This window comes from Hyperoodon ampullatus, assembly GCF_949752795.1.
Source record: "Hyperoodon ampullatus genome assembly, chromosome: 3".
Taxonomy (NCBI): Eukaryota; Metazoa; Chordata; class Mammalia; order Artiodactyla; family Ziphiidae; genus Hyperoodon; species Hyperoodon ampullatus.
Genome location: NC_136916.1, coordinates 30228745 through 30251213, shown reverse-complemented (window position 1 = coordinate 30251213; position 22469 = coordinate 30228745). Strand labels below are relative to the sequence as shown.

Genomic DNA, 22469 nt, shown 5'->3' with positions numbered 1-22469 from the left:
TTTTCAGATATATGACTTGCAAATATTTTTTCCTATTCCATTTTTTTTTTCATTTTTTAAATTTATTTTTTTTGACCGCACCACGAGGCTTGTAGGATCTTAGTTCCCCGATCAGGGATTGAACCTGGGCCCTCGGCAATGAGAACACAGAGTGCTAACCACTGGACTGCAGGGAATTCCCCCATTTTTAAAAAATAATACAGCTTCCCAAGGGTTCAGTGAGAGGAGTTAGGAGCAGGGCTGGGTGAGGACATTCAGGGGGTAGGGGCTGGGGAGAGGGGACCTGGAGGGGGCTTGGGGGTGTGGAGTGCGTGAGCAGCTGGTGTCTGAAGCTGGGGCGATTCACCCATGTGGGTGCCCAGGATGAGGGAAGTTGGGCTGTCACATTACATGGCAGTGGATACGGCTGGCGGTGGATCAGGGAGTCCACACGCGCAGCTTCTCCTGGCACGCAGGTGTGACTCACAAGCCCTGCCAAACTCTGGGATCTCCAGGTGCCCGGAGCAAGGTGGCGACGGCTCCTTTGACTTGGGGGCAGGATAGCCTGTCAAAACAAGTTGCGTTTTAGTTTCTTTTTCTGATCTTTTCTTCTATCCCAAAGCCTCTCTCCCTTGGCTGAGAAAAGCCGCACGTACAGCCATTCTAGTTGATGAGGCCTGCAGAACCACAGCAGAACTGCTGGCAGTAAAGAACCAGGCGCAGAAAAGAATTCTTGAGGAAAGTTCCATGGCAGGTAGGGGTCATCAAATGAAATGGAAGGCAATTTGTTTTTCTCCAGGTGAGGCGCATGTGGAGGAGTTATATAGAAGCTGACAGAGATCTACCAAAAGCTGCTAAACGTAGCTTGGATTTGGGGAAGAAAGAGGTTTGAGAGGTGATGTGTTGAGTAATTAGACCCATCGCTGAGAATCTGAGTCACCATTTGACAATGTTCACATCTGTCGTGGTCACTGGGGAGAAACATAATAGAGCGGAGGTCTTTGAAAGGAGCTGATCTACAGAGAACTCCCTCCAGGCTGCTGGGTCTGTTCCTCTCGGGGAGACGCCCTGAGAGGGGTATGTGCTGTGAGATGCAGAGCAGGGCGGGGGGCCCTAGAGGTGGGAGATGGTCCCCAGAGGGGGGAGTGAACTCAGAGGACGTGGCAGGGGAGCCAGGGCCCATGGCGGCCCAGGGATGTGTGCAGCCCTCCAGGTGTATTTTATTCTAATTAGAATATTTTTAGAAAATTGGAATAGTTATTAACATTTAAACATTGGGAGGAACTCTGCTCAATATTCTGTAATAACCTAAATGGGAAAAGAATTTGAAAAAGAATGAATATGTGTATGTGTATAACTGAATCACTTTGCTGTACACCTGAAACTAACAAACACTGTAAATCAACTATAGTCCAATATAAAATAAAAATTACAAAAAAGTAAATGTTGGGAGATTTCAGATAGGAATTTAAGTTTCCAGCTTCTCTCTTTCTTTTTTTTAATACCATTTTATTCAGGAACAAGAAACTCAGTGCTACCTACTTTTTAAAAATAATTTTTATTTTTTTAATTGAAGTATAGTTAATTTACAATGTTGTGTTAGTTTCAGGTGTACAGCAAAGTGATTCAAGTTATATATATATATTTTTTCAGATTCTTTTCCATTATAGGGTATTACAAGATATTGAATATAGTTCCCTGTGTGACAGAGTAGGTCCTTGTTGTTTATCTATTTTATATATAGTAGTTTGCATCTGCTAATCCCACACCCCTAATTTATCCCTCCCCCGCTTCAGCTTCTCTTGAAAAACGGAAGAGCAGGTCCCTTCCTCACAGGGAGACAAGGAGGGAAAGTGACCCCAGAGCACCTGTGTCCTGTTGGGTCTCGGGACAGATGCTCCCTTTGCCACAACTTGGCTCTCCCTTCCCCTTTGCCCATCATCCTCTGGGAGGGGGGCAGGTCCTCACTGCTGACCCAGCTCTGGAAGAGAAGCCGCTGGGCCCTGGGAGCGCAGGTGTGCGGCCGCGACCTTGTGGGTCACCCGGAAAGCCCTGGACCCCGTTCCCCTCGGAGGATACGTGTCATCTTTGTCTGCTGATGCGGGTGTGGAAGTGTCAGTTCTAGGTTCCAGTGAGTGGTGATCATAAATCAGACAGAACTTCACAGAACCCAGTGAGCGAGTCACTCGGAGTTTGTCTTTACAGACTTGTGAACATGAATGATGACAGAAGCATGAATTCATTTTAGAGAACTGAAAAAAATGGCTCAGCCTGGGATTGATCATATATCGCAACCTCATTTTATATGAGTGGATGAAACTAAGAGGGACAAGAAGTTAAGTCCATCTCAGGGACATGAAACATCCCGAGGATGCACGGACAGGGTGGGCAACGTGGCGCATGCATGGAGGCCCCCAGCCCTGCGGGTTCCCACGTGCCCCCAGCGCAGACCTGGCCAGTCGCGGATGGGGAGTGTTCACACTGGCCTTTTTGGCTCTGTCTAGGTGGGGCTATTTTCCCCACAGGGACCACTAATAAAGAAGTGTATGTATATGTTTTTTTAAAAAATATTTATTTATTTGGCTGCACTGGGTCTTAGTTGCGGCCCGCAGGATCTTTTGGTTGCAGCATGCACGTGGGATCTAGTTCCCTGACCCGGGATCGAACCGGGCCCCCTGCATTGGGAGCGCAGAGTCTTAACCACTGGACCACCAGGGAATGTATATATATGTTTTTAATTGAAATCAAAGGGCAAGTGGGATTTTTTACCTAACTAACTTTGCAACTGGCTTTGTTGCAAACCATTTTTTCCCTCCCAAAGTGGGATGTATATTATTTCTTACAGAAATAATATGAAAAAAGCTACTTGAACGACAGCCTGCCATGTGTCAGGCCAGGCCCCGTGCAGGCATTCACATGCATCGTGCCTCATTTATCCTCCCAGCAGCCATGGGGGGGTGGGGTGGAGGTGTACTGTTATCCCATTGCCTGGAAAGGGAAATGGAGGCAAAGAAAAATTAAGGAACTTGACTGGAGTCTCTTTCCAGTTAAATGGAGAAGCTGGAATTTAGATCCGGGCAGCCTGGCTCCAAGGCCACAGTCGCAACTTGGAGTCCCCCGACTCCCCCCGTCCCAAGTCCATGTAAGGTGGTGACCGGGGTCCCTTTGCTGTCACCTCCTTGCCCTGGCCCCATCTTTCCTTGAAAGCCCGGTAGAGAGGAGGTTCTCTCCACTAGTAGGACGCCAGCCTCTCCAAATGTGGGTCCCCGTTTCTGTCTTAGGGAGCATTTGGGTAGCTTGTTGCTCAGAGATGAGATCTGAGTGCCAGCCGGGCAGGAGGGCTTCCTCTGGGGCCCTCCTCACCCTGCTCTGCGGCGCTCACTTCTGGGGGCCTCTCCCCGGAGGCAGGTCCTGGGCCGCATGAGCCCCGCAGGACCCCAGAGCCTGGAATAGTGTCCAGCTCGAGAGCTGCTCAGAGCCTTGTGGGGAGAGTGGAGGCGTGAGCGGGCAGTCGTTTGGGTGTGTCCGGGGCAGTAAACACAGGAAGGTAGCTGAAGGGCGGCGCCCCGTGGGGGGGGCCTTCATCCGGCCATCAGTCAGTCGTGTGCATCGTCTTAGTGAATCGTGGGCAGAGGTGAGAGGGCAGATAGAGAACAGGATAATCTGTTTTGTCCCGCTTTCCTTTCAGACAGTGACCTCTCACCTACAAGTTAGTGCTTTTGAAGTTTTACTTTGAATACGAAAGTTCTGTTGAAATTTTTTATGGCCAAATATTCCATAAGCCATAATGTTAACATGAAAGGGACAAAGAGAGAAGCTGATCCAGCTCCTCCCGAGACAGAGTAGAAATGGAGGCTGGCAGCCACCGCGGTCCCCTGACCCCTTAATGCAGCAGCTGTGTGAAAAGTTCCAAATCCCACAAAAGGGCCCATATGGAAATAGTTGCACGAAGCTGTTTTAGTTTATAAACCAAGATGTGCTTTGCAACCAGGTAAGGGTGTCCCTCGAGTTGGGTGTTGGTGAAATCATGACAGCTGACTCCCCAGCAGCTTCTTCACTTTGAACTACTGGCGGGGGGTTGAGTCACAGAAGCCAAAGGACAGTGCGTGCTTCTCTTTCCATCTGTTCTTAATGGGCATTATTGAGTTTGGGCACTGATGTGCTTGGACTGAAGGTTTCCGTGAAATCTAAGCCTCCTGTCTCAGCAGGGCCAGCCCCTGAGAGGCCAGCTTCCAGGGTGGGTCATGGGGCCCCTGGTCAGCAGACCTTCAAGGCTGTCGCTTGGGATGGGTGTCAGGATATAAGGAAGCTGGGGTGATGGGCTCAGGTCCCTCCCTGGTGTCTCTTTTCCCTTTAGGGGAAACCACATAACTGAGAGGGACATAGGATGGGGATGAGCTGCCTGGAGCCCAGAGTAGTTAGTAATCACAGCCGAGCAGGGTCACTGGGCTCTGTTTCTGTCCTGGGCTCTTTGGGGCTGATGGCACCTCCCCATCTCAGGCCTCCACATGCCACTGTCATGGGAACTGAGGTCCCCAACACCCAGAGTGACACCAGAGAGGAGTCAGTTTTAGGAAAAGGGTGCAAGAATGTAGAGGATATATATATTTTTTTCTTTTTGCGGTATGCGGGCCTCTCACTGCTGTGGCCTCTCCTGTTGTGGAGCACAGACTCCAGACGCGCAGGCTCAGCAGCCATGGCTCACGGGCCCAGCCACTCCACGGCATGTGGGATCTTCCCGGACCGGGGCACGAACCCGTGTCCCCTGCATCGGCAGGTGGACTCCCAACCACTTCACCACCAGGGAAGCCCTATTTTTTTAATTGTGGTAAAATATACGTAATAAAATTTACCATCTTCACCATTTTTAAGTGTCCAGTTCAGTGACATTAAGCACATTCACATGGCTGTGCAGCCATCACCACCATCTCCAGAACGTCCTCATCTTCCAGGAATGAAACTCTGTCCCTGTCAGACACTAACCACTCCCACCAAGCCTTCACCATCTACTTTCTATCTCTGTGAATGTGACTGGTGCCTCAGATAAATGGAATCAAACAGGATTTGTCCTTCTGTGTCTGGCTTATCTCACTGAGCATAATGTCCTCAAGGTTCATCCGTGTCGTAGCAGGTGTCAGACTGTCCTTCCTTTTTTAAGGCTGAATGATAGTCCCTTGTATGCATAGAACACACTTTGTTTATCCATTCATCCATCGATGGGCACTTGGGTTGCATCCAGCTATTGTGAATCATGTTGCTGTGAACACGGGTGTACAAATATCTGTTGGAGTCTCTGCTTTCATTTTTTTTTTTTTGCAGTACGCGGGCCTCTCACTGTTGTGGCCTCTCCCGTTGCGGAGCACAGGCTCCAGACGCGCAGGCTCAGTGGCCATGGCTCATGGGCCCAGCAGCTCCGCGGCGTGTGGGATCTTCCCGGACCGGGGCACGAACCCGTGTCCCCTGCATCGGCAGGTGGACTCTCAACAACTGCACCACCAGGGAAGCCCCTCTGCTTTCACTTTTTTTGTGTATAAGAGCTATTTATTTTTAAAGAGAAAAATTTTGAAGATTAATTTCTCTAAAACACTTTTTAATTTCCCTTAGCATAACTCCTCTCAAATGAGAGTTTTTGATATTAAAGCTTGAATTTTAAACATTTTTTTTCATAAGGACAAAAGTCTTTTTTTTAGCCGTGCCACACAGCATGTGGGATCTTAGTTCCCCAACCAGGGATTGAACCTGTGCCCCTGCAGTGAAAGCATGGAGCCCTAACCACTGGACCACCAGGGGAGTCCCTAAAAATCTTTTTTTTCTCTTTTTTTCATACCTTGTAGCCTCCTGACCTGCCTTAGTCAAGTTGCCCCAAATTGCAGCCCAGCACTGGCCCTTCTTTCTAGGGAGCCTGGGAGGGGGCTGGTAGGACCCAGATGGGCCCTCCCCAGTTTCCTTGGGTGCTCAGGGGATCCCCGGCATTGCTGGCCCCCCAAAGTGTGCTATGCGTGGCCATTGTGCTGAAGGTCATGGACATCTTTTGCTCCACTCACAAGCAGAGATGCTCTTTGCTAAGAGCAAATCTGGGCATGTCTGTCCCAGACTGTCTCTTCCCTGGCTAATTTTCCAGATGAGAGTTTCTGAAGATAAGGCTCTCCCCCTATGTCTTTCATACTCAGCAGGAAAAAAGTCAACAGCAGGCCTCCTAGAGTGGGGAAAGTCCAGACCAAATGTCTAGATCCCCCGTCGCAAGGACCACGGGCTGCTTGCAGCCCACAGGTTTGTTTTAGGCAGGCCTCACAGGGGTGTTAACATTTTAGAATTAGTTGCCAATGTAATATTAAAAACTTGCGAGAGCTCATGTAGGATCTGAACGTTGGCTTCTCTGGAAGATTTCCAGAGATCCAGCAGTACTGAGTTCCTGACTCTTTACCCACCCATCACCTCCCGGTCGTGGGGTCCCTGCCTGGGCCCTGTGGGCGTCGAGGGTACCTCTCCCCACTGGAGACCAAACACATTGCAGAGCGGTTAGTAGGCAGCGGGGACACATGGGGTGAACTCACTCTCACCATCAAATCAGCCACATGGGTGATGGCTTAGAAATGTGGCAAAACGACTAATTCCGGACAGCCATAAAGAAACCTTTAACCAGTAAATGGTTTGAAATGAAGAGCTTCAAAAAGGTTGTAGAGTTTTTCAGACGTCTGTTTGTGAATATTAAAGGTATAGGTTGAGGCCAGATGTATACATTAACTGTTCTCACCTGAAGCTAGACAATTTGGCTTGGTGACTTCAGGGAAGAGAAAATGCAGTCTGCTAAGTAAAAATGATTTTTCAGGAATTTGTAGGAAGTTGAGCAGCTTAATTGCACTCTTTGGGTGGATACATGTTGAAGAAAGCAATCTGAGGAGACTAGGAAATTGTGTAATAACCTTAACTTGGGTCAGAATTGTAATTACTGTAGTAACAGAATGTTGCTGTGTGTATCTGTGACCGAAATAGGAAGCAGGATTTTTTAAAAATGCTTTTGAAAGTAACAACAAAATGTCCATTCTCTCTCTCTGGACTTCCTTAATTATAAATACCAAGTAACTCAGTGCTGGTTAAATATAGGTTCAGTGGCCATCTATATTTATAACTTTCTAAAGGTGGAAGTCACCAGCGCAAGGCCGAATTAATTTGGTGTGTAGGTTTTTATAGGCTCTAATTAGTTATGTTTTTCTTAAGCAGACCCACTGGGATGAATAACATTATATAACTGAACTCTGTTTGAAAGTGACGCCTGTCACTTTCAAACATAGACTCTCCTCCAAGAGCCGGGGCCCTTGAAGACACAGGCCCTGCAGACCAGGAGCTCCGGAAGCTGGCCCACTGTGGCTGTGAGCAGCAGGGCTCAGGACATCTGTTTCCATCCAGGGCCAGGCTATGGGAGTGATAAAGTGAATACTTTTTTGCAAAGTCAGAAGCCTCATCTGCAGCCCACTGGCTTCTGAGACCTTGAATTGTGACACTTTGTGACTTATCAGGTGTTCCCCTGAGGCAGATGCCACTGTGCTGGCCTGGGGAGGTGGGTGGCATCCCCGTGGACTGACCAAAGTATGTGCTTGGCCATCCCCCCCCACCCGCCCAAAAGCCAGCTTGCTGACCCGAGGGCTTACAGCATTGCACCTGCATCTGAGGTCACGTCCATCGGAGGCCTGAGTGGGCGGGTGGACCTTTGGAACCATCAGATGTCATTTGGGGTGGATCCGCATGCTCATTAGTGACTTTGCTGCAAAGCAAACGTGATAAATTAGATGAGGTCCTCCTCCTCTGTTCCTGAGGCTCTGCAAAAAACACCAAGTCATCTTCTTTTCCTCCAGGAAGGCAGGGTGCGCCCCAGCTGGCAGCACCCACGGATCCCTCCTACCTCACACCTGCCCTGTATAAGTAGGGAGGTGATTTGAAGCTGGCTGTACTCACACTGACAGGAAAAAAACGGGACAAGAGAGGCTCTTCCTGTAAACACCCCCAGCCCAGGCCTCTCCCCCATCACACTTGGCTTTTGCCCCTTCCTTGCTGGGCTCTGCAAGCTGTTTACGCTCCTCCCCACCTGTGGTCCCTGAGATGCTTCCTCTCCACAGCCGGCCACTTGGAGGGAGTGCAGAGCCCTGCACCGCCGGCCTCGCTCAGCCCCGTGTCCCTGCAACTGGACGTCAGAGGGGCCGGCTCGGGCCCCGCCCAGGCCACACAGCTGATGGGTGGTCGGCCTGCCTCCACAGCCTCAGGACTGTCCTGGGAGGGGGGCTAGAGAGAGCCCAAAGGCAAAACAGCTGGGAGGCCTGGGGTATTGGTCACAGCTGAATTGGACAACCCTATGTAGGTGGACAGGGGAAGACGTGTCCTTCCGGTGTCACTCAAGGTCTGTTCATTTCACCAAACATTTCTTGAGTTCCTGCTGTGCACCAGACGCTGCCAGGGCCTGAGGATTATACAGATGACAGTTTCTGCCTTTGAGGAGCTTAGTGTGGAGGGAGGGAGGGAGGGAGGATAAGCTGTGATGGGTACATGTAGGCAGACCTGGGCCTGGGAGGTCCACGAGGGCTTCCTGGAGGCAGTGACAGCTGAGGTGATGGTTCAAATCAGAGTGGGAGGTGGACTTGTTGGTGTGAGGTGTCCTGCATGAGCAGGCTCGGGGGTGTGAAAGAGCATGCGAGGGTCCCTCAAACACAGCAGGGTCGCTGGAGAACAGAAGGTGAGGCAGGTGAGGCCAGGCCTGTGCCGGAGAGCTGGCCTGGCCTGGTTGTGGAGACATTCGTGTGCCCCGTGAAGGGCTCGGGCTTCATGCCCCTAGAGGGGTCAGAGCTGGCATGGCAATGGCAGTGTGATGGAGACTAGGAGGCCAGCAGTGCCCTGCCCTGGTCCAGGCAGGGCGGTGGTGCTGCCTGCACTGGAGCGGGGTCAGTGGGGAGCAGCCAGGCTCAAGAACCATTCAAGAGGTCGCTTTCAGAGGGTTTGATGACTGGATGCACGCGGAGGATGGTGGTGCCTTCACCAAGACGAGGGATTCCTCGGGAGGAGGAACGGATCTGTGTGGAGGTGAGGGCAGCAAGATGGTGTTGATCTAAGGATGGATGCTCTGGTCGTGGCTGGGGTCGTCTCACCCCAGGTGGTCTGCCGAGAACAGGGAGGACTCAGCCTTTCCAGCACAGCGTGCTCGGGGCCCCAGGCAGGACCAGTGGGGAAGTGCCAGGCAGGAAGGGGAGGAGGGTAGGGGCCTTCTGGAAAGGGCCGTCCTCGGGGTTTGACACGATCCTCGGCTGCAGCTCAGCGTCTCCTGGGGATGGGTTTCAGAATCCACGTGCCCAGTGGTGGTCCAGACCTCTAGAACCAGAACCTCCATCTGGGGGGCAGGTCTGGCCCACAACAGGTTTGCTCCAAGCCTCAGATTCAGAGGTTCTGAATTAGGGTGACCTGCAGTGGCCCTGGAGGTCCACTCGGATGTGAGGGCTGTGGGAAAACCAAAGACTTGCCTGGTTGCATCTCAGGGCCATTTATGTGTGAATCTTGCATAAACACACACAACTATATACACACAAACATAAATATACACACAAATCTGAATACACAACATATGTGTATATATACTCACACACATCTGTGTGCACATACATGCAGTCATACATCTATATACATACGTACATACATAAATACACAGACACACGCATTTCCATGCCCATCCATCCACACACACACTCCCACACAGACACAGTGCAACAGATGTGTGCGTGGACCGTAATAGTGTCTGTCCTGATTCCTGTACTGGAAGGAAGGAACGTGAGCCCCGTGAGGCACTGGGCTGTGTGTGACCGAACTGCTGCCGGGGACCAGACTGAGATGAGCGGGATCCCCATGGCAGTGATGCTGCAGGTGTGTCGAGAGGCAGAGGGGTGATGGTTCACCTCCTGACTGTGCTGCGTCGGGACGGGGGGTGTTGAGCGAGTCACTTAACCACTCTGTTAAGTGGTGCCTCTGTTTCCCCGTCTGCAAGATGAGGGTGCTCTTGGCACCTACCTCGTAAAGTTGTTGCAAGAATCAAGTTAATGCATCTAAACTCTCAGCTTGTGGCCTGGGTGCTGTTCTTATTATGAACCAGGAGCCCCCAGCAAAAGTCGGGGACCTTAGTGGCTGGGAAAAGGAGGAGGGGGACTTGCTGTTCCCTATAACTCTATACCCTGTTTACCGTCCAGATTTTGTACCGAGTGCATATATGACTAGGTTTTTAAAAAATTCTTTTTATTTATTTATTTATAATATTTATTTATATATTTGGTTGCAATGGGTCTTAGTTGTGACAGGTGGGCTCCCTAGTTGTGGCATGCATGTGATACCTGGTTCCCTGACCAGGGATCGAACCTGGGCCCCCTGCATTGGGAGCTTGGAGTCCTATCCACTGCGCCAGCAGGGAAGTCCTGTTTTTTTTTTTTTTAAGTGTCTAAAAGAGCAGAGGTCTCCAACCTTTCTGGCACCAGGGACCGGTTTCATGGAAGACAACTTTTCCACGGACGGGGGCGGGGGGTGGGGTTGGTTCCGGCGGTAATGCGAGTGATGGGGAGCGGCAGAGGAAGCTTCGCTCGCTCGCCTGCCGCTCACCTACTTCTGTGGGGCCCGGCTCCTAACAGGCCTGGGGGTTGGGGACCCCTGTAACAGAGGAATCTGTTAGAGAGGAACCACATCCAGCTCTCCTCACTATGGGTTCTTTGATCTCATTTCTTCCAGTGTTCTGGCTGAGAACTGTTAGTAAGGTTTTTAATGATGTTCTAATGATGTTACCAGTTTTATCAGCTAATGTGTATAATTACATATCAGTGTCGAGTGAAGAGATGGGAGCATCACAGACTCAGCGGATTGTTCATTTTCTGTGGTGGCAGGCTGAGAGAATGACTCTAATTAACGCATTGTGAAAATATGAAGGATACGAAAGAGAAAAAGCATTTATGGAAATTTTATGTCGTGACCGACACTCCCCTCCCACCACCCCCGCCCGAAAAACACAACAAAAAACACCTCTCAGATCGGAGATCAGATTCATTGAGGAAGAACAGATTGAGGTTTTGGGGGTTCAGTGCTGAGCAGGACTGGCAGGCAGCCTGGGAGGGCGGAGAAGAGCTTCTATTCCGTGCTCCGGAGGAGGAAGAGGAGGCTGCCAGGGCCCTCAGGCAGCAGGGTTCTGTTGCAACCGCCGCCCCCGTATTGACGGAGCAGGTTGCTTAGGCGCTGGCTGCGGAAGCAGTGCCCAGAGCATGGGCGTGGTGGCCAGGGGAGCACAGCAAGGCCAGGCCAAGGGACAGCACCCAGGATGGCCAGGGCTGCCGAGCCAGGACGAGTGCCTACTTTAACGTCAATACAGATGCCAAGTAAAAATAAGAATGCTTGCTTTTTTTTTTTTAACATCTTTATTGGAGTATAATTGCTTTACAATGGTGTGTTAGTTTAGAATGTTTTCTTTCTTAGGGGATTACCCCGAATTTAAGACGTCTTTTTGCCAACCCCACCTTTTTGTCTATTCTTCTGCTTCCAACTCTTGTCAGTTTGACCCTGAAGCTGCACCAAAAGTGTAGCAATAGTCCTAAGCCCTTACTGTGTAGCTGTTTGTCATTCGGTGTAAGATGTCATCACCTGTTTGTCTGTGGGCACAATGGGGAGAGTTGGCTCAGGAATTGGGAGCCCCTGAGGGTAACGTTGGGCTTAACCCCCTGGGCCTCAGTCTTCCCATCTGTAAAATGGGGTCATCTCTGTGGTTCCTCCCCCCACCCCTGTCTGTGAGGCCAGAGGACAGTTAGCTGTCCCTCGTGTTTAACCAAGCCAGTGGCCACGTCCCCAGAGTTACCTGCCCTCCTGTCCTCTTATCTCATGAAGGCACCCGGAGAGCTCAAGGGGCAGCTCCCAAGTGGGGAGGGCATACCTGGGGTTGACACGGCTGTGGTGGGGGAGGTGACAGGGTGGGGAAGGGGGACGGGGCAGGAAATGGCTGTGTCGTAAATGCCACGTCATCCAAGCTGGGCTGTGTCCCACTTGCAGTCAGGGCCCCCGCCTCCTGCTCTGCCATCCCTTGATCCTTTCCAACCTTCTGCCCGTCTCGGAAACCTTATATTCCTGACCCAGGCCTGATGCCATGGGGAGAGCTGGGCAGAAGGCAGCGCAGCGTGAGTCAAACAGACAGGAGTGACCCGGGGGGCATCAGACAAGGATGGTGCTTGGAGAAAGGGCAGCTCAGTGACTAGGTAAGATGCTGAAGGCGCTGGCATTGCAGCTGCACTTGTGTTTTTAAGCAGAGCCCCTCGGTGTGTGGACTGGTGGTCCCCAGCCCTTAGAGAAACCATGTCCAACCTCAGAGACTTTGGTGGACTCCCTAGACACACTCAGCAACAAATGCTAGAAATCGCAAGTTGGCAGACATTTTCTGTAAAGTCCACCTGTGACATGTTCTAGGCGTGGGGGCCAGAGGGTCTCTGTAGCCACCACTCAACTCTGGCATCACAGTATGAGAGCAGTTGTGGGCAGGAGGTAAGTGAACGCTGGTGGCTGTGCCCCAGTAAAGCTTTATTTATAAAAACAGGAGTTGTGTGTATGTCCAAAAGAATGGAATGCAGGGTCATAGACTGATACTTGCCTACCCGTGCTCAGAGCAGCATGATTCACAATAGTCAAAAAGTAGAGGCAACCCAAGTGCCCATCAGTGGATGAACAGATAAACGACCTGTGACTTGTACACACAATGGAATGTGATTCAGCCTGAAAAAGGAAGGAAATTCTGACACCTGCTACAGCATGGGTGAACCTCCAGGACATCACGTTAAGGGAAACAAGCCAGTCACAAAAGGGCAAATGATCCTGCTGAGACAGCTAGAGTTGTCAGATTCACAGAAATAAAAAGCAGATGGTGGGTGCCCTGGGCTGGGAGAGGGGGAGGGGAAGCTCGTGTTTAACGGGGACAGAGTTTCAGTTTGGGAAGATGAAAAGATTCCGGAGGTGAAGGTGGTGACGGTTACATGACGGAGCGAATGTGCCCAGTGCCCCTGAACTATACACTTAAACATTGTTACAATCATAAGTGTTATGTCTGTTTTACCACAATTTTAAAACTTAATGTAAAAAAACAGAACATAGACCAGATTTGGCCCATGGGCCATCGTCTGCCCACCACTGCTCTGAATGAGTTAGTACTTGATAACCACACAGTGTAGCCACAGGCTTCGGGATATCATGTTCATCCAAGCTGCAGAGGGTGCCCAGGCCTCTCACAGTATCTGGATTCCCTCCTGAGCATCTGGGCCCTGTCTTCCTCCTTCCTTTCTTTTCCTACCCTTGCAGTCATTCCAGCGTCAGGCAGCCCTTTCTGTCCCGTGCCCTGTCAGGCCTGTGTTTGCCTGACATTCAAATCTTTGGTTTCAAGGAAGGAAGGTGTCTCTCCCCATGCTTTCACCCCGGCTTCTGGAGGGGCAGAGGGTGGATGGAGGTGCACAGAATCTCAGGGGGATCTGGAGGGCCGCTTCCAGATTCCCGAACAGCCAGTGACCCAACTCCCTCCCCTTTTTTCCTGAGTCAGATTCCAGCTTTTCCTGCAGCTGGGAAGGAGGGGGGCCTTGGCTGGCGTCCCCTTCTCCCCTGCACCTAACCCGAACCCAGACCCTCACCCTCCCCAGATCCTAACCCTAACCCAGACCCTAACCCTCCCCAGATCCTAACCCTAACCCAGACCCTCCCCCTCCCCAGATCCTAACCCTAACCCAGACCCTAACCCTCCCCAGATCCTAACCCTAACCCAGACCCTCAGCCTCCCCAGATCCTAACCCTAACCTAACCCTAACCCAGACCCTAACCCTCCCCAGATCCTAACCCTAACCCAGACCTTAACCCTCCCCAGATCCTAACCCTAACCCAGACCCTCACCCTCCCCAGATCCTAACCCTAACCTAACCCTAACCCAGACCCTAACCCTCCCCAGATCCTAACCCTAACCCAGACCCTAACCCTCCCCAGATCCTAACCCTAACCCAGACCCTCAGCCTCCATGCTGCGCTGTATATAAGCTTCCAAACAGATGTGGCATTGGCCATTGCTGCCCTCAGGGGCAGTTGGCCGGGTCAGGACCGTGAGAACCATCTGTTCTTCCCTTGAATTACTCAAAGAGAATGACTCCCGTCAGCTCACACCCTCTGAGCCATTGCTCAGGATGTGGCTGGATAGGGGCAGAGGCAGAGGCCTGGATGGCCTTGGGACTGGCCTTTGAAGAGAGGCTTGGCTGCTCTGAGGCCAGGTGCTGCCCTGAATGGCTTCCAGGGCTACCCTGACATGGGTCTGCTTAGGGTCAGCAGCTCTTCAATTAATCCATCCCCTTGCCAGCAAATTTGATTCAACTCTTAGTTTCTCTGTGTCCCTGAGTGGAAATTGACTTGAATGCCTGGAGTTAAAAGACCAAAAGTTGTGAAACATCTCCCAGGGAAGGTAGCAGCTTATAAGCAAACATGCTGATTAAACATTACTGTTAAGTTAAGACTCCATTATTGCTAAATAACAGCTCTGGCTTGTTCTAGGAGGAGCCCTTTGACATACATAACAATTAACTTTGTTGAAGAAGTGAGCAGTTAACTGTAGAAGGAGAAAAAAAAGTGCTTTTGTGCAAAATAGGGCAGAAATAATGAGGCTTATGATGGTAGAACAGTGTCTTGAGGTAGAAAATGAACTGAGAATCATACTTAAAGAAAACTATATATAGAGCACTTACTACCTGCTGGGCACTCCGCTGGCTCTTTATATATAAAGAGCTGTACCTGACTCTGTACATATATATATAGAGAGAGTCTTGGAGCAACCCTTAAAAGTAGTAGTTAGTTTTCTCACAAGGAAACTAAGACTCTTGGAGGGTCTGAAGCCCAGGTCACCCAGCAGGAATGGTTGAGTTGAGGTCTGTCCTAGACCCAGTGAAGGATTGAAGGAGCCTTGGAGAAGAGCCAGAGAGAGAATCCCAGCTCTCAGTACGGCCAGGATTTCTTGAACACCCACTAGGTTCAAGGCACTAAACTAGGCACTATACACATGATACCTGCTTACCCTCATGACGATCATGGTATTCACTGTTCTGTGCTTGTAAGCGACAGAAACACCCTGGAGCAAGCTTAAGTGAACAAGGACGTTCTTTATTTCAAGGACACGTGGGTGTCTCTAGAAACTCAAGAACAGGATGCATCCAGACTGCCAGGCTTTCTGGCAATGAGGGCTGAAGGATATAGTAAAGTGGGCTCTCTCTGTAGATAATTGCTTGATCTTCTTGTGGAAAGATGTGGAAATGGCCACTCAGAACCTCCACGTCCCTCCAGGTCTCTGCCTGGGCCGGTCCACTCTGCTGGGGACGTCTTGTAGCAGATGCAATGTCTGTGAGTAGAAGGTCTTGGTGAATTGGGTGGACATTAGTCCTACTTAAACAACTGCATGGGGTAAGTAGTTTTATCCCCATTTTACACGTGAGGAGTTGAGATTTGCAGGAGGTGAATCTTGCCTGAGATCACATGATCATTGGCGGTGAAGGGAGTGGGCAGGGCTTGGATTAGGTCTATCTGACTGGAAGCCTAGGCTCATCATCACGACATCTAACTGCTCTAGAGGACAATTCACCCTAAATGCACTCTTTTTTTTTTTTTTTTTTTGCGGTACGCGGGCCTCTCACTGTTGTGGCCTCTCCCGTTGCGGAGCACAGGCTCCGGACGCGCAGGCTCAGCGGCCATGGCTCATGGGCCCAGCCGCTCCGCGGCATGTGGGATCTTCCCGGACCGGGGCACGAACCCGTGTCCCCTGCAGCGGCAGGCGGACTCTCAACCACTGCGCCACCAGGGAAGCCCTAAATTCACTCTTTAATCAGACGCTGGAAAAGAAACTAGGATGGTTTAGCCTGAGAAGGGCAGCGTGAGAGTCTGTATAGTATTCGGTCAGAAAGCTCTCCTCTTCAGTTAGAAAGCTCTGCTGTCAAGGATGGTGACCAACCAGCTGTTTTCAACAACCAGTGGAAGTTAGAACGAGAAGCGGGTCTTCTGAGAACAGTGTCCTGATGCTCCAGGGTCGTGAGACTCGAGAGCAAGTCGGTGCTGTGGGGCGTGGCCAGCGGGAGCAGCCCATCAGAAGGCCACATTCACCGCTCTTCTACGTCCCCTCCAGGCCTCAGGCTGAAATCTGTCCTGACAAACCACTGCTGGCAGAAAACTGGGGCACCCTGGGGGCTTGGATGTTCTCAGCTGACCTTTCCGCAATCCCCAAGCAGATGAGGCCGAGTGTTTGCCTTGGCTCCCTTGTTGCACTTGAGAGTGAATGTTCATTCTTAGATATTTCAGTTTACCCATGGGGTGGAAAGGATGGAGTTTGTTGATAAATGAATATTTTGGTGTAGACCTGACTTGACACTAACTTAGCTACTTCACGGATGCTTGACCCTAAATGATCATTAATTCATGTCTAAAAAAACTTGGCCAAGATAATACAAACTTTAAATGATATGACCTCATCGCAAGATTTGGGGAGTGTGTGCTTCATCGGAAAATACTACCTAGTGTTGTTTATCCAAAAGGAGTCTCTGAATCGACCTTCACGTTCACAGATGCTGAGTCTGCCAGAGACTTGAGTGGGGAAGTGTAATGAAGGGTATGTTTCCTTTGGGAGCTGGACGAGCCTCTCAGAGGAAAGGGGAGATGTTTATGGGATGCAGGATTTTGTAAGACTGTATTGACTGGTGATATCCTGCTTCTTGTTTTGCAGATCGGAAACCTGGAAGATTACTACCACTTTTATCATAGCAAAACCTTTAAAAGATCAACCTTGAGTAGCAGAGGCCCTCACACCTTCCTCAGGATGGACCCCCAGGTACAAATCTCTGCTCCCTGTGCAGGATGCTTTTTTAGGGCCTAGGGTATTGTTTGCTTATTGTTTGGGTCTGTGGTTCTGAAAATGCCTGAGTCTGGATTTTAATGGGATTCTAGATAGCCTTTCGTTTTCCATATCCACTTGGAATAAAACAAGACAGATGTGCAGCTACATATCAGACCATCTAAAGGCTCCAGATATTTGGGTTCCTTGGGAGACTTGGGAATTTAAATTCTTGACTTCAGTTTGAAGTAACAGTCAAATGACTATAGATCTAAAATTTTTAATCTTTAAAAATCAACAAAATATACAGTAGTCAGAAGAGATAAATATGTGAATCTTACCCATAAAGGCTATGCAATTCAAGCTAGCATTTTAATAATGAAATTAGAATTTGGACAAGTGGATGTTTTTGTGATTGTCATAACACATATCTTAATGGTTACCATGAACTTAAAAACCTGGGCAGTAAATATAACTCTTTTTTCCTTAAAAATTCCTGTGATCTCTGAGATGAAAACAAATGTAATTTGAAAAGAGGCTGACATTTTTAGTATAGTTCATATTTATTGGGTGGTTAATTATACTTTCTGCATAGATTTTAGATTCATATTTGACAAATATCAATCAACAGATACTTGGTAAGATTAAAATTGTCAGATGGTCAAGTGAGCCTTTGATGACTTCATTCATTCACCAGGTGATTTTGGAATACCTGCTACGTGTCACGGTGTCTCCACAGCAGGGCTGTCAGAGTGGATGGTGGGGCTGACAGTCTATAGAAGAATATGTGATATGTCACAGGGCATTGAGCGCTATGAGGGACAGTGAAGTTCAAGTGAGAAGCAGTAGCAGCCCCAACAAAGAAATGAGGCCATTGGTAAATCGTAGTTTTAGAACATGGAAATCACCTTCTCTCAAAAGCAATGTGTGAAATGTTCACTTGGGCTCCCAAGCTGGCACATGGCACTCCTTCAGTGATCCCCAGAGAACTGGATAATAACGTTTCCTTGGGGAAATTGGCCTTGGTGTTGTCCCAAGCCACCCCACTGATAATCATGGATACTGATAATCGTGGATACTTTTGTGTTGGCGGAGCTGGGGGTAGTGGGAGAGATGGTGTATCCCTGAGAACTGCACCTAAAACATTTCTCCAGGACATGACCTTGTGGTGGTCTGGTTTTAAGAACATGAGGAAGTGGTCCCTGTGAAACTAATTCGTGCAGTTGGGCTCTGACAAAGTAGACATGTAGTGTATGGTTCTGAGTTCATTTTATAGGTGGGTAGAAGGATGGATGGATTGAAGTGTGGGTGGGTGGACAGACTGAAGGAGATAGATAGCAAATATTGTGCTAATCCCATTCTTCCTTCATAGCAGGGAAAGGAATTTAATGTTTTTGTTTTGTTTGTTTGTTTAATTAAGTATTTATTTATGCATGGATGCATGCTGCATCAGGTCTTAGTTGCGGCATGCTGGATCTTTTAGTTGCAGCACGTGGACTTCTTATTTGCAGCATGCGACTCTTACTTGCGGCATGCAAACTCTTAGTTTAGGCATGCACGCAGGATCTAGTTCCCTGACCAGGGATCGAACCCGGGCCCCCTGCATTGGGAGCACTGAGTCTTACCCACTGGACCACCAGGGAAGTCCCAGGAATTTAATGTTTATGGAGGGATTAGTACGTGCTCAGGCAGCTTACGTGCATCCTCCCACCTGACCGTTTGGGGCTCTGTTTATACCCCTATGTGTTCATGCCATGGAGCTTGAGGGAGCGCTTTTCAAAGGGGCTGGTGTATTTTTTTTTCCTCTCGGAAGCAAAGCCAGGTGGTAGTAGCTAATTCCCACAGGATGGGGCCACTGGAGAAGGGCGAGCAGACCCGAATCACCGTAGAGCTGAGTGCAGAGTGCCCAGCCCGTCACCAAAGACATGTGGGTTCTATGTGGCTGTGGGGTCGGGGGAGGCGGGGTGGGGGGCTGAGGTTCTCAGTGGCCAGTCACCTGTCAGAGTGCGGAGACGTTTCTAAGCTAGGAAGGGAGTTGCTGCAGTGCCCTCCACAGTTTCTCTTGAGCAAGCAGTGATCTGTCTTGTGAGGACGGCATACTTGTCCTCTGTCCGAAGCCTTCAGAGTTATTGTTCCCACAGAGGGAGTCACAGTGAGGGGCGCTCTGTTTGCATGGAGGAGCCCCTGCCCCCACCCCAGCCCTGTAGAGATGTGCAATGAGAAGAGGATGGGACAGTGGGTTTCTTGGTCCCCCTTCTGTCACTGACCAGGGTTCTTACCCTCCTTAATCAAAAGAAATGGATAAAAGGCCAGACAAGAAATTCAGGTAAGGCTTTACTGGGGCCCCGCTGCAGCAGAGGGGAGCGGGAACAAACAGCAGGTGCCCTTGCTAGCTCCCTGATGGGGGCTGAGCCTGTTCCTTATATGGGGTGAGGGTAGGGGGTGTGTCCAGAATTGGGGCCAGAGGGGTGGCTTAGGTGGTGGTGAGTGCAGGGGGCATACGCAGTACCCTGCGTTTGCTCCTGATCCTCTGCTTTTGCTTCTGATCCCCTGCTTTTGCTTCTGATCCCCTGCTTTTGCTCCCCGCTCTTCAGAAGTGGCAGTTGGGTTTTTGGTCTTTTTGTATCTTGCTGTCCATAAATTGCCCAAACTGTACACGCATGCAGTTACTTTTTTAGTCCCTTATAGTTTCTTTGTATTTTGTTGCTTGAGGAGACGTTTGTCCAGGTGCGAGTACTGCAGCAAAGGGTCCCAGGTCCCAGGTCCCAGCCTGTCTCATTTCCTGAGGGATTTTGGAGGATGAAGCTGTTTCTCAATTGTTAGAACTATTTCTATTAGTTAGACATAATCTGTGTTTTAGGGGGCCCCCACTCTTTTTTAGTGACTAAATTTTAAAACTCGTAAAGGTATTCAACTCAACTCCTCCATCCTTCCTTCCAAAAGTATTAATTATGCACCTGCTGGGTGTGAGGCCCTGTGCCCCAGGGGATGCAGAGATGCCCGCCCAGCGGGTCTCCTCTCTGTCAGCACCAGCGGAGCAGGACACTGCAGCCCGAGCGAGCGTCAGACGGCAGGAGGCGGCTGAGGAGAATTCCGGGCGGGCCCCAGCCAGCCTCCTCCAAGGCATCTGAGATGATGGACTTGGGCATTGTGGGTGGGTTCAAAGTACTGCATTCAGTCTGGGTCTGAGGGCAGGGTATTCTGGTCATCAGCTGTGTCCTTGAAGGAAAGAGAAGGAAGGAGAGACTTCCAAAGGCTATGGCAGTTAAGTTTTTCAAATAAAAATCCCTTTTGTACAGAGCTTCTTAATAAGCTCCTGGCAGGGCCGCTATCAGACCATCCTGCCAATAAAGAGGAAAGAGAGAAAAGGTAAACAGCCCTCACATTCCAGCACAGCCTGCAACTCCCACGTGATTGGCTGATTGTTTCCTACAGTTCTAATTAAATGCTTAGCCCCAGGGAACGCACATAGACATCCGAACCCAATTCCGAATACAAATTCCGAATTGTAACTGAAATGCCTCTGTTTAAATCATTCTAGTTTTAATGCAAACCAAATCAATTAGCTGTCACTCTAATATTTACTCTACCTAGTCGTTCCAGTGAAATATTGGGTAAAATTAGCTATTTTACAAAAGTGTTTAGTGTTATCTTGTCCTGCAGCACCAGGACATTTTCCCACATGAGCAAAGCGTTTTTGTGTCACCTTCTCGATTGGAGAGTCGTGTAATTAATATTATTGAGAAAGGGAGAAGATGATTTAATATTATTCAGAGTCATTGGAATGCAGTTGCCATCGTGTTTGAATGACCAAACTGGAGATGAATGTTATAGGGCTTAGGATAAAGCTCAATCGAATGCAGATGGTACTTTATTTTAATTAGCTCCAGTCCCTATTGTATAAAATTGCTTTGATAAGTGGTGGAATTTACAACCCACCCTACTTCGCGTGAAAGCTGATAGAGTGTACATTTGTTGAACAAAACGGAAACAACACACAAGCAGGAGGGAAGATTTAAGACTTCAGCCACACGTGCACACACATTTATTAAGCATCTCTTTGCTCCGATCTCGTACCAGCATCCTGCGGTTGTTTTCCTTCCATTCTTAATCACCTTTACTTGATGTATTTAACTACCTTTGGAAAGGGCCATTTTGCTCGAAGGGGTTTGTGGACCAGCCCTCTCCTTGGGAGAACAGCCCAACTGTTCTCAGGGTGCAGTATCAGTCACTGGGTTTTTCCAAGGGCTGTCATTTAAGCCAACTGAGGGCATTTGTTTTTAACTTGTTCTTTTGCCAAAAGTCGGGAGAAGGGTGGATGTTACTGAAGCACCAGCCAATAGCTGTAAGGGCTCCCAAATTTTTTAAAAATTACTTGTTCTGATTACGTTCCAAGCTGGCTTATAGTTCAACATTGCTGCTGCATCTTCCAACCCTTACATTTTAGAATGATGACTCTGGTTCAGCCCTTCCCTTGCGTGCTCAGCCAGATGGATGACGGAAATGGGAGGATAAAGATGTTATTAGGGGGGCCCTCGGTGGCTCCTTCCGGGGTGGTGGGAGGCTTCGGGTTGACGCTTTGTTTCAGTCCTTCAACGCTCAGGAGCTGGAAAATGATTTCCAGGGCCGGAGTGGGCATTCTGTTTTGTAGGATGGGACTTTGCCCCAGAGTCTAATCAGAGCTCAGTTTTTTTTTTTTCCAGCAGTGATGCAACGTTTAAGCAGATCTTTCCATTAACCACAGAGGGAATTTTATCTGACAGTCTTGTGTGCTAGAGCCATTTGGAGTGCAAACAAACAAAAAGTTCCTGGCAAATACCAGCACATAGACAGGAAGTGACCACATTGATCTGGGGGTTGATGAACTGCTAGATGGGCTGGGGGGAGGGTGGGCTGCCACATGGGGCCCGACAGGTTCACCCGCCTGGGGACAGCAGGGCTTCAGCTGTCTATTCACGTTTCAGCACAGCCCTGCTGGGTCTAGTGAACTGGACGCTACCAGTTGGTAAGCAGTTAGGATTTTCAAATAGGCTTTAAAAGATGGTGCTTTATGATTCCACCGGCAGGCTTGACGCTTCCACTTAGATGCCTCTAAGATGTCTCAAAGTCACCGCATCCCAAAGCCGAGTGACCATCCCTGACCGCACCTCTGTCTCACAGAGAAGCCGCCCCTCCCCCATGCCTGTTCCCCCACCCTCCGTCCACCACCCATGCAGCCCGTGCCCCAGGCCTGTCCTCTGGCCCCTGGACGCTGCACGGCCCCTCTCACTGGCCAGCTGTGAGCATCCTTGACCAACACCAGTCTGCTCTCCACTGTCCCGAGGGAGCCTATGAAACATGCCTGTCATGGTGCCACCGCCCCTGGGAATGTCCTGCCCAGGTCCCCCTTGGTCTGGCCTCCCTGTGGCCCCTGGACCCCCGCCACGCTGGCCTTTAAGATCCTCATCGGATGACATTTGCCCTTTCCCCCTGCACAGCCTTGGCACATACTGGCTACCCCTGTGTCTCTCTCTGGTCTTGGCCTGTGCATCCCCACCACCGGGAGCTGGCTCAGCGGCTGCTCCTAGTGGTTGGATGTCAGCGCTCTGGGTCTGCGAGGTCCCCTC

At 49.9% G+C, this 22469-nt stretch overlaps 1 protein-coding gene across 3 annotated transcripts in view; it reads left to right on the top strand.

The window, feature by feature from the left end:
• PCSK6 (proprotein convertase subtilisin/kexin type 6) overlaps positions 1-22469 on the top strand; it is a gene marked incomplete at both ends in the record, with an annotated part of 192995 nt that overhangs the window by 32608 nt on the left and 137918 nt on the right. For all 3 annotated transcript variants that reach the window (XM_079700188.1, XM_079700187.1, XM_079700186.1), the window contains one exon: positions 16756-16860. In XM_079700188.1, the coding sequence (XP_079556314.1) occupies positions 16756-16860 (105 nt within the window). The remainder of the gene's footprint in view (positions 1-16755; positions 16861-22469) is intronic.